General features: G+C 32.8%; 1 protein-coding gene across 2 annotated transcripts; it reads left to right on the forward strand.

Annotated features, from left to right (window-relative positions):
* Positions 1-6,150: 6,150 nt before the first annotated feature.
* SCR (GRAS family transcription factor) lies at positions 6,151-10,881 on the forward strand. 2 transcript variants are annotated; one of them, XM_088109870.1, is made up of 3 exons: positions 6,151-8,956; positions 9,527-9,798; positions 10,369-10,881. In XM_088109870.1, exons 1-3 carry the CDS (start codon positions 6,927-6,929, stop codon positions 10,392-10,394), a joined length of 2,328 nt encoding a protein of 775 aa, XP_087965996.1. In that variant the 5' UTR covers positions 6,151-6,926; the 3' UTR covers positions 10,395-10,881. The 2 variants fall into 2 exon arrangements, with proteins under 2 accessions (XP_087965996.1, XP_047155822.2); XM_047299866.2 differs by lacking the exon at positions 10,369-10,881 and having other exon boundaries at positions 6,160-8,956; positions 9,527-10,286.
* The last annotated feature ends 330 nt before the right edge of the window (positions 10,882-11,211 follow it).

Genomic DNA, 11,211 nt, shown 5'->3' on the forward strand with positions numbered 1-11,211 from the left:
TCAATTTTCTCTTTCATTCTTCACAGGGGACTGCTTTCACCCTCTCCACTCCACCAAGGTCTTTTTCCCATCATTACTTTCTTTCTTGACTTTTACCTAGTAGTTCTTATTATGCCTTTTGCCTGTTTGTGTTTTTCATTCAGTAAACTAAGAGTAGAAGAATGCCCAAAATGAATCCTAAAGTTTGTTGCTTTAATATTTCTTTTTGGAATTATATTGATAGTTTTTTTTGTTTTTTTTAATCTTATGTTTATTTCATGCTAGTGTAAATAATATTACAAAAATATAACAATTAAAAATAAATTCAATTTAATAAAATTCAATTTTTGTACAATATTAAAATTAATTTTAATAATTAATGTTAATTTATTTGTATGGAGAGAAATGAATCTATAATAGATGTATGATCTTGATTATGTAGGATATGCTCCTTATTACTATAAATATGATATGAACAATGGTGTGCATAAGTATTGTGTTGGAAGGCGGTGGAAGGTTATGAATCTCTAGGTTGGTGTTGGTGTTGGTCAGACTGTCGCCGTTGAAGGCAACGTTTGTAGGCACCAAACTTTAGGCGTTTTGGAAACAACTTACTTGGATACTGTCATCGGAGGTGCTTTGTGAAGGTTGTCTCATTTGTTTTGGATAATTCCTTTTTTTGTGTTTGGTTGGTTTAGTTTGTTTAAATTTGTTTCGGCATGAATCTTAAAATTTTTACTGCAGCTAATTCTGTGATCTAAAATTTACGAGTTTGGTGTCCAAAGAAAGATAATTGAGTCTAGATTCCAACAAAACAAGAATCATCTCTTTTGGAATTATGTGAAGAGAGTAATGAGTAAAATAGTGAGTAAAGATCATATCTGAAAATACTGAAAAACGTAATTAAAATGTCGATCTTATAATTTGTACTGCAGTCGACTGTGTTGTCTAAAAATTACGAGTCTGGTGTCCAAAGAAAGATCTTTGAGTCTCGATTCCAACAAAACAAGAATCATTTCATTTAGAATTATGTGAAAAAAGTAATGAATAATATAATAAGTAATATATATTTTTAACACGTGTCCCGTATCAAAATGTTATCAAATGTTATCAAATGTTATTGTTAAAATATCATTTTCCTTTAAAAATACCACTACATAATATGTATTTTTTGTTAATCCCTTTTACGCAAACAAAAAAATCTTTGTTTGATATGATTATAATAATTCAGGTGCGTATTGTGACATGTGAACCATTTTCACTTGAACAAAATCTTTGAAATCAGATTCTGTATGATGTAGTACGATTGGTATCTGGATTATGCGATATTACCATACGTACAAGGTTGTATATACATATTTCATGAATATTTGTGGTGACTCACTTTAAATAATATATAGTCTACCAACGTATTTATAAATGGAACTGAAATTATATATAAATCATTACTTTATCCGACAGGGTAATCATAAGGGATACGGATTTGTGAATTTTATTGAGAAATAGTCACGTAATTTTAACTAATTTTTATATGTGAAATAATTAATTTTAATTTTTAGAAAAGTTTATGAAAAAAAATTAGTTATTTTTATTGTAAACAAAGTTCATTTGAAATTTATAAAAGCAGACAATTCAAATTTGATTAGAATTCATTTATAAAATTATAGTTTCTCTTCCTTCGTGTAATCTCACGAGTCTCTTATTATTTTTTATTATTATATTATTCAATTAACTCTTATTCAATCAGAATATCTAAATAGAAAAATTTATATTTAGTTTAGAAATAATCAAACTCGAACCGATAACTTTCATGTGACATTCTACCGTTGAGTTAGAACTCTTCTATTGTTTCCATCGAAACTAATCCTAAGAAAATGGATCAAGAAACTCCATGCCAAGATTTCAAATATAATTCTTATTCTTTTAAGGAATTTAAAAATCGTTATTTTTTAAAAATTTGTTTTGACATGTATAATAATAGTTTAAGAGTTAAGGTTAATACAATTTAAATATATCTTTAATCATATAATTTACTTTTTAAAAATAAATTTGTGTTTACTGTCTATTAAAGCACATGCACAAAATAAATTTATATTTAATTTAAAAATAAAATACAATTTAAAAATTATTTAAAAATAAAATACATTTAACCCTTAATTAAAATATTTTGGTTGGTTTTGTTTGAGACAGTAAATGAATGAAATTGTGTACTATATAAGAGTGTTATCATCTATTGAATGGTGACATTACTAAGAAAAAGTAGGCTTTTACGTCTCTCACGTGCTCCAACTTTTTCTTACTATCTCTGACACTGTCATAATGTACCTTCTTTTTTCTTATATTTTAGATAAGATTTGAGTATAAAATTAAAACTTTATTTCTAATAACTATCAAAATCCATTTAATATAATGTAAAATTCACCTATAAATTCATTTTCCAAATTTGTTAACCTGAATATACGCAAATTGTTCAAAACTTATTTCAGATGAGGAGGCGTCGTATACAGTTTCTACATTAAATAAATTTAGATTACAACTATTTTAAAGTATACAATTTTAATTGGACCAAGCTTTTCAAAATATATGTAATCTTAAAAAAAAATATACAATTTTTTGAAAAGTGTAATTTGTAAGAATTAAGAAATTCATGGGTATTAGTAATAGGGCACAGAACACGAGAATTGGAAGAAATAAAAAAGAAATCATCGAGGAAAGAAGTACAACATAATATAATATAATAAAATGTTACTATTGAACTAAAAAGACATTTACCTTTTTTATTTTTATGCAATGCAAAGACGTTTACCTTTTGGGTTCACAAAAAATAGTTTACTGTTGGCTCGAGAGAATCTAAATAAGGACAAAAATTAAATTTTAAAATTTTGTTTTTACTTCTGAAAGACGTGTGCCTTTTCTCCTTCGTTTTAATTTCACAATTTCCTTTAAAGAAAACACCAAAATTCGAAAACCTTTCATTTTGATTTGGTTTTGTATTTTTGTAAAGAAATAAGCAAACGAATTCACTTTTAGTAAAAGTTTTTAAAATAAGTATGATGAATCATAAGCCGTTCCAAAGTTCCATTGGTGTGAATGTAAAAGCTATAAGAAAAGGAAACATGCTCGTAAAGCTATACTTCGATAAATTATTGTTCTTGGAATTCAAAACCCTTTTTCATCTCTGTCTCGTATGGCTGGATATGCATCAAAGTTTACCTAAACAATAAAATTAATTTCATATCACTTCTTGGATTTAGATCATGTTTGAAGAATAAATTTAATTTTGCAAGATATTTAAAAAATATATGTTCTTAAATAGATTTAAAATGTTTTTAATCAAATTTTATTAAATTTATTTAATGTTTCAAATGTATTTTTCAATTAACATTGAATAAAAATGTGTCAAAGGTGTAAATAATTCAAATGTTGTCACAAAACATGTTTGTGTAACAAAATTTAGTTAAAAAACTAAGTTAAACCAAAGTTTTAAAAAAAGATTAATTTCAATTTTCACTTAAAATTAAAGAACAAATATATTTAATCTTATAAATTTATCATGTTTATTAAAAAGGAAAACAAAATTCTTCTATGACCCCATTTACGAAATGAATATTAGTTTTAAATTAAGTGGTCAACTTTAATCCATTAATACTAAGAAAGAGTGGGCATGAAAATGTTAAATTTAATTTCTCTAAGCAAGGTATGGTTGATGTTCGAATCTTACAAACACAAATAATTTTTTTACTAAAAATATCAACTAAATTTTTGGTAAAGAAATTATGAATAATGAGTTAATATATTGTGTATAATGTTTGGAAGAATTATTCAAACACCTATATATAAAGTAATGTGAACATTGTACGTTGTTATGATATAAAATGTATAAATTAGGACATAGGTTTTCCAAAGGAAGCATTGGTTGCATATTTCCTTATAGGGTTTAGTGATAGTTTAATGTGTTTTGGTTGGAGTTTAAGATGAAAGGGAAAGAAAGGGAAAGGTGGAGAGTTAAATATTTGATAGGGCACAAAGATCTTTGATTTGATAGTGCCAACTCTTTTCTTCAATACATTCTATTCTTACTACCAAACATTCTTTATATTTTACAAACAATACCTTTCTCAACACCAAATTCTTCTTTCTTTCTTTAGTATATACAAATCACGTTTCCTAAAAGCACTTCTAACTAATGCCAATGCTTAATATTCGTTTATGTTTTCATATTTAATTCTTACTAAACTTCATAAAATAACTCTCAAATTTTAAGTGCATGTCGCATCATTAAAGAAATTTTTTTCTTTAAGTAATATTTAAATTTAAATTTAATTTGATTTTACAAAACTAACTTATAAAATAAAATTTATATCATCTAAATATGAAAATAATGTGAATAATTTAATAACTACTCTATATATAACATGATAGACTAAACTAAAAATAAATATTCAATTGATGTAATTTCTTATAAATTTTATACTTAACTCATTCTTATAAAATTAATTAATAAAATGAAATTTGTTTTTATTTATATATTATAAATTTATTTTATTTTTAATTGATATAAATATGAAAGATGTTTAGATTTATGGTATACGACTTTGGTTTCTTTCTATATCAAATTTTAAATTTTTTACAAACACTTGATAATGGTTTGTAAATTATTTCAAAGGGTTGACAGGAAAAATCCAAGTTTTGGTGAGGAATGAGAAAACCTAAATTCCAACATTCTAACACTATTATGACAAAAAAGACAAACATGACATCAAATGAACAATTAAAAATTACAAGGTTAAATCGAAACCTGCGTTTGGAAGACTAAGTCATTATTTTCACCTGCCCTTTAGAATTCGTTAAATAACCGATTGAAAGTGAAATAAAATAATTATAGCTTATTAGGTTATTGTAGTTTGAGCTTAAAATGTCAAATAAATGGACACTTATTTTTAATGACAATGATTACAGTTAAAATGGCAGACTTACTATTGAATTCTTACTAATATATTTAGCCTTGTTGGAATATGTTGAAAATGAAGGAAAGAGGACGAAAGAAAGAAAAAAAAAATTTGAGTTTACACAGAGAAATGATTGAAATCTTTCTAAAAAATATGCAAAAGAGATTTAATATAAATTATAAGTTAATCCATAAAAAAAAATACTAAACATTCGGATAATAAACTTATATTTTTATATTTTGGTTTTCTTGTCTACTTGTATTTAATATTATGAGACCCCGTTCGTGTAATAAGAAATATTATATCCTGAACTTACAAATCTTTTTTATATTTTCTTAAACTATTTCTACTTCTTCTCACACAGTACAAATACTAGAATTTTTCACCCAAATAACGCATTTTGATCTAAAAATTACTTATATAGGATATTGCATTAATTATTTAGGTAGATAGTGATTTTTTTTTTAAGTCAGTATTGGAAAACCAAATTTAAATTGTTATTTTTTGTACTTTATTTTTTAAACCTTTTTTTCAATAATAAAAAAAATAAAAATCTAATTCAGATGAAATCGAATTTAAATTTATTTTCAACAAATTTTGTTTTAATCACGGTTTTCCAAAAATCAGTTTTGAACTTCAAAAAATCACTATGCATATAAATATTTGACATTTAGGGTATGTGTGGCATTTGAACGAAAAATTGACCAATAATGGCATTTCTAGATTCTAATTTTGAAAATTTGTTTGGGTTCTTCAATTTACCTTTTGTGAAGGAAACAAAGAGAGAAAAATTGAAAAATTTAGAGGAAGAAGTGGCGCTATTCTGAGGTTCCTTTTAGGTCATTGATTTAGGTGCCAGCTTTTGAGTAATGTGTCCGTTGCAGTGGTTGGTTTGACAAATTTGTTAATGGCAGAAAAAAAAAGGAAAATGTGAATTAAAAAAATGAATTTTGGGATGAAGTCAAGAGGAAAAAGCTGGTTAGTGATGCCGCAGTCGAAAGCAAAATGTCAAACGCTACGATTCAGATTTTTGGGAACTGAGGTTTGACAGCTCTTTCTCTGCTCCTCGTTCTTAGCGACACTATCTATATCCCTTTTTTAATCCCTAACACCTTCAATCATTCATCTTCCACTTTACCCATTTTACGATTCAAGTTTTTAATCTTCAACAACATTGCTTCAAAAGGGTACTTTTAAATTCTGCAAAATGAACTGAAAATCGTGTATTTATTTAAAGTAAAGTTGCTTCGTTTATAATGAAATTACAGCATAAGGGTAAAAGTTGCGAAAATGGTTGGTTTATTTATGCAGCTGCACGTTGTAAATGTAAAACTGGGTTAGGAAGAAGACGACGAAAACTCAGTTAAAAATATCTTCATCTGTCCTGAGCTTGCTTTAATTTCCATCACAAACCAGAACAGTTCACAGCTCAGAGCAAGCAATGACACTACCTACCACAGTTCCTTCTTCTTTCTTGTTTCTTCTTTCTTTCTCGTTTCTTCTTTCTTTCTCTAGCTACCTATTGTTTAACATATCATATGCTATCCTATGCTATGTCTGAGACACGTTCACATTAATCTGAAACAAAACTAACATATGCTTAGCAACATATAAATAAAATCAAAGCACACAAAGACGAAGCACTAACCGCCGTGGCTAGTGTTATCCCTCCCAAACACACCCTTCTTTTGCAACCATCCAAAAGCCAAAAGGCATAGAGAATCGTGTTGGAGAGAGGTGGGAAAATGGGAATCCTATACCCACTGTCCAAATCTTCACAACGTTATCTCCTTGTAGCTTTGGCCATCCCATAATGCCATAACATAACCCCTCTTACAAATGGGAATTATTTGACTGGCAAAACAAGCAAACACACACGTACACACTCCACAACAACCTCAGTTTTTTCCCACTTCTCCTTTCTTCTCTTTCCATGATCTGAACAACACCCCCATCATATCTTTTTTTGCTTCTAGATCTCACTTTCTACATCCCCTTATGGCTGCTTGTGCTTTGTTCAGTGCTGCCACTAACATTACCGAAGATGGGAATGTTAACAACGCAACTGCAAGTGCTGCTAGTCCTCTCACCAGTGCTTCTAACTCCAGCAACATGAGCAACGACGACCAACACACCCTACATGGCATCGTGCCACAGCCTCATTGTGAGAGGAAAATCGTCAGGAAAAGAATGGCTTCTGAGATGGACCATCTTAACGTTCATCTCACTCCACCACACAACTCTTCTTCCACCACTGATTATCCTAGGTTTCCTCGTCGAAGCTCCGCCAACGTCAACATGTCATCCTTAGAAAAAGGGTCCACCACCACACCTACGTTAGCCGCAGGTACTTGTAGTAATAATGGCAATAATAATAATACTAGTAATAACTATCATTTTAATAATAGCAACCATAATAGTAGAAGTGGTAGTATTTCGTCAAGAGATAACGTTGGCATTCCAAATTACCCCACTGTGGCCGTCACAACCAACTACTCCACTATGTTGCTACCTTCTTCCACCACCATCAATTCCTCTGGTGTTGCTCCAAACTACAGTGCTCACCAACACCATCATTTCCAAGGGCTTGTTGAAAGTCAAAGCCAGGACCAGCAGAACCCCGTGCCTGCAGTGTGTGGATTCTCGGGATTACCACTTTTTCCATCTCAAAGCCAAAGGAACCGAGACAACAACAACATGAACAACACCGCCACCACCAACCTAAGAACCAGTGGTGGAAATATTGTCGACGTGGTTGCTTCTTCTTCTTCTTCTCCTTCCATGGACGACACTTCGGCCGCCACGAGTGGTTGGATCGATGGTATATTGAAGGATCTCATTCACAGTTCAAACAGTGTTTCGATTCCCCAACTAATTAGCAACGTGAGGGAGATTATATACCCTTGCAACCCCAACCTTGCAACGATTCTTGAATACAGGTTGCGTCTTCTCACTGAGTCCGCCCCACAAAACAAAAGAGGCACAGAAGGGGTGCCTCTTCCACCTTCTGTGTCCTCAGTGAAGCTCGTGAATAATCGTGTGGATGGCATTGTTCCTAATCTGCACTTCACAGACGGATCAGGTGGTCCTGTGGTTGTGAATCAGCACATGTTGTCCAATTGGGGTGTGCCTCCAATCACTCACCACCACGATAGCAACGCCAACAACAACAGCAACACCAACAATAACCCTTCAGTTTCTTTGGTTACTTTGCCTTCACCGCCACCACCACCCCATTATTCACCGCCACAAGAGAAGCAGCCTCACCCTCAAGAGGAAGATCTAGCAGCAACCAGCAGTGCTGAGGTGGCACTCACAAGAAAGAAGAAAGAAGAGTTGCGGGAACAGAAGAAGAAAGACGAGGAGGGTCTGCATCTCCTCACTTTGCTGCTGCAGTGTGCAGAAGCTGTTTCAGCTGAGAATCTAGAAGACGCCAACAAGATGTTGCTAGAGATTTCCCAATTATCAACACCGTTTGGCACATCAGCACAGCGTGTGGCCGCTTATTTCTCGGAAGCCATATCAGCAAGGTTGGTGAGTTCATGTTTGGGGATATATGCCACTTTGCCACACACCCATCAAAGCCACAAGGTGGCATCGGCTTTCCAAGTGTTCAACGGAATCAGTCCTTTCGTGAAGTTCTCACATTTCACAGCAAACCAAGCTATCCAAGAAGCTTTTGAAAGGGAAGAGAGGGTGCACATCATAGATCTGGACATAATGCAAGGGTTGCAGTGGCCTGGTTTGTTCTACATTCTAGCTTCAAGACCTGGTGGAGCCCCTTATGTGAGGCTCACGGGGCTTGGTACTTCCATGGAAGCACTTGAAGCCACGGGTAAACGTTTGTCCGATTTTGCAAACAAACTTGGTCTTCCCTTTGAGTTCTTCCCGGTGGCTGAGAAAGTAGGGAACCTTGACCCTGAGAGGCTCAACGTTAGCAAAACCGAAGCTGTTGCAGTTCACTGGTTGCAACATTCCCTCTATGATGTCACCGGCTCAGACACCAACACCTTGTGGCTCTTGCAGAGGTGGGTGAAGGGTTTTACTCCATTCATTCATTCGATGCATTGCATGGGTTTATGTTACTTCTTGCGTAATTTGCATGATCCGGAGGGAGTTGAAATAAGCTGAGTGGGGTTAGTACATAGGAAACTAGTCATGGTACTTTTCAAGAAAGAAGTCCCCAAAATCCCTTTTTCACCTTTATAGGCTCTAGTACTCACTTTATGTCTCTGCCCTTTTCTTTTCTAAGGAAGATCGGGAATAATGATTATGTCTAGTTTTGAATTACTCTCTGCACATATCTTAATGGGGGAGAAACAAAAAAAAAAAAGGTAAGAAGAGAACTGTAGAGTGTATATATATATATAATAAGTTTTGAAAGAAGGGGTGATGGGTCTAGTGTGTTTATTATTACTTACATTGTCGCTATGTAGTTTCTGGAGTTTGAAGGCCAGATAGTGGAAAGATCAAGAAAAAGCTATTACTTTTAAGTACCTATCGTAAAAGTTACTGGATATAGTAATTCTGAATTGAACTTGTCTGCAAATGTAAAGACACTTTACACTGCATTTGTTGCATGGACTTGTGTAATGCAGGCTGGCACCTAAAGTGGTGACTGTGGTAGAGCAAGACCTAAGCAACAGTGGTTCGTTCTTGGGGAGGTTTGTGGAAGCCATACACTACTACTCGGCGTTGTTTGACTCTCTTGGGTCTAGCTATGGGGAGGAGAGCGAAGAGAGGCATGTGGTGGAACAACAGCTATTGTCTAGGGAGATTCGAAATGTGCTAGCTGTTGGAGGGCCATCAAGAACTGGGGAGCCAAAGTTTCACAACTGGAGGGAGAAGTTTCAGCAGTGTGGATTTAGAGGTATATCTCTAGCTGGTAATGCTGCAACTCAAGCTAGTCTACTCCTTGGTATGTTCCCATCAGAGGGTTATACCTTGGTGGAGGACAATGGCATCCTTAAACTTGGTTGGAAGGACCTTTGCTTGCTCACTGCTTCAGCTTGGAGACCTCCATTCCATAGTGGCACTGCCATTACACATCACAACTAGGCTCATTCTAATAATCCTATGTAGCATCCATCTTAGGTGATCCCAAAGCATGTGATTTTTCTTGCCTACTGTGTACCCACTTCAGCAGTAACGTAAAAAAAAGATGATGTAGCTAAAATAGGAAAGAATGATGACTAAATGGTTGAAGGGGTACCCCACTATTGACATAAAGCGAGAAAGTTCTCTTGCTCGGGGAGCACTTGAGAGTTTTTCTGATAGTATTTTATTAAGAGAACTTATGAGGATGTTACTATTATATTCTGATTTTAATGGTTAGCCCCAATGAGTGAGTTTGCTGCTGGTTTTCGAGTATTACCTGCACTTTACTACTAATGTAAAATTTTGTTACCTCAAATTGATCTGACCATTGTTGGTTGTTCAGTTGGGTTTGTAGCAGTGACTTCTTGAATGGCTTCTCAACCGCATGATATAGCACGAAGGGAAAGCATATTCTAAATTTGGATACTTTCATTTTTCTTTTTTCAAGGAGCACTGTTAAAAGAGATCCATGCCGTAAAAGACAAAGTCACTGTAGAAGAATCCACCTTCATTACTTCTGTTAGGAACATTCAATGGTCTTTTTTGTAAACACTTTGTGCTTTTCTTTCTTATTTATGGCACAATCTTTTGTTTGAGGAAAAGGAAAATCAGAAGCTGCACATTCTAAAGTGACATGGCACTTCGGGAAAACATTGCAATCTTCAAAATAATGTATTTTATTATGCATTAGATTTTACTAAACCACTCCTGAAAACAAGCGGTGAACTTTAATTGCTTTGGATAGCACTACGATGTTTTTTAAATTAAAGACAATTATACTTTGAAATCTATCGCATTCGTGTAAATTTTATCAAACGTTTGATGTGTTATTAACCCATTTGGGTTTCTGAAATAATACGTCATGCTATTGAAAGTGAATGATGAAGTTCCATTATTACATGGAATAGTTTTTTTTTTTTTCTAGTATGATGTGAATTCAGCTCGATTATTTTATATATTACTTTCTTCAGTTACGAAGAGGGTAAAGACGAAATACTCCATTAAATTTGAAGTTTGAGCCCGATAACAATTAATTAAGAAAAGCCTTTAAGCAAAACTGTTCTCGAGGTCTACTATATTTTTAATATTCAAGAAAGTGGTAAAAAGTTAGAAATCTAAAATAACTTAAAATAATGCATACACTAATCTCGAATCCATACCTAACCTTGGTATCCCTAAATAAGTG

This window comes from Vigna umbellata, chromosome 3 (assembly GCF_029865625.1).
Source record: "Vigna umbellata cultivar VRB3 chromosome 3, Vumbellata_1.0, whole genome shotgun sequence".
Taxonomy (NCBI): Eukaryota; Viridiplantae; Streptophyta; class Magnoliopsida; order Fabales; family Fabaceae; genus Vigna; species Vigna umbellata.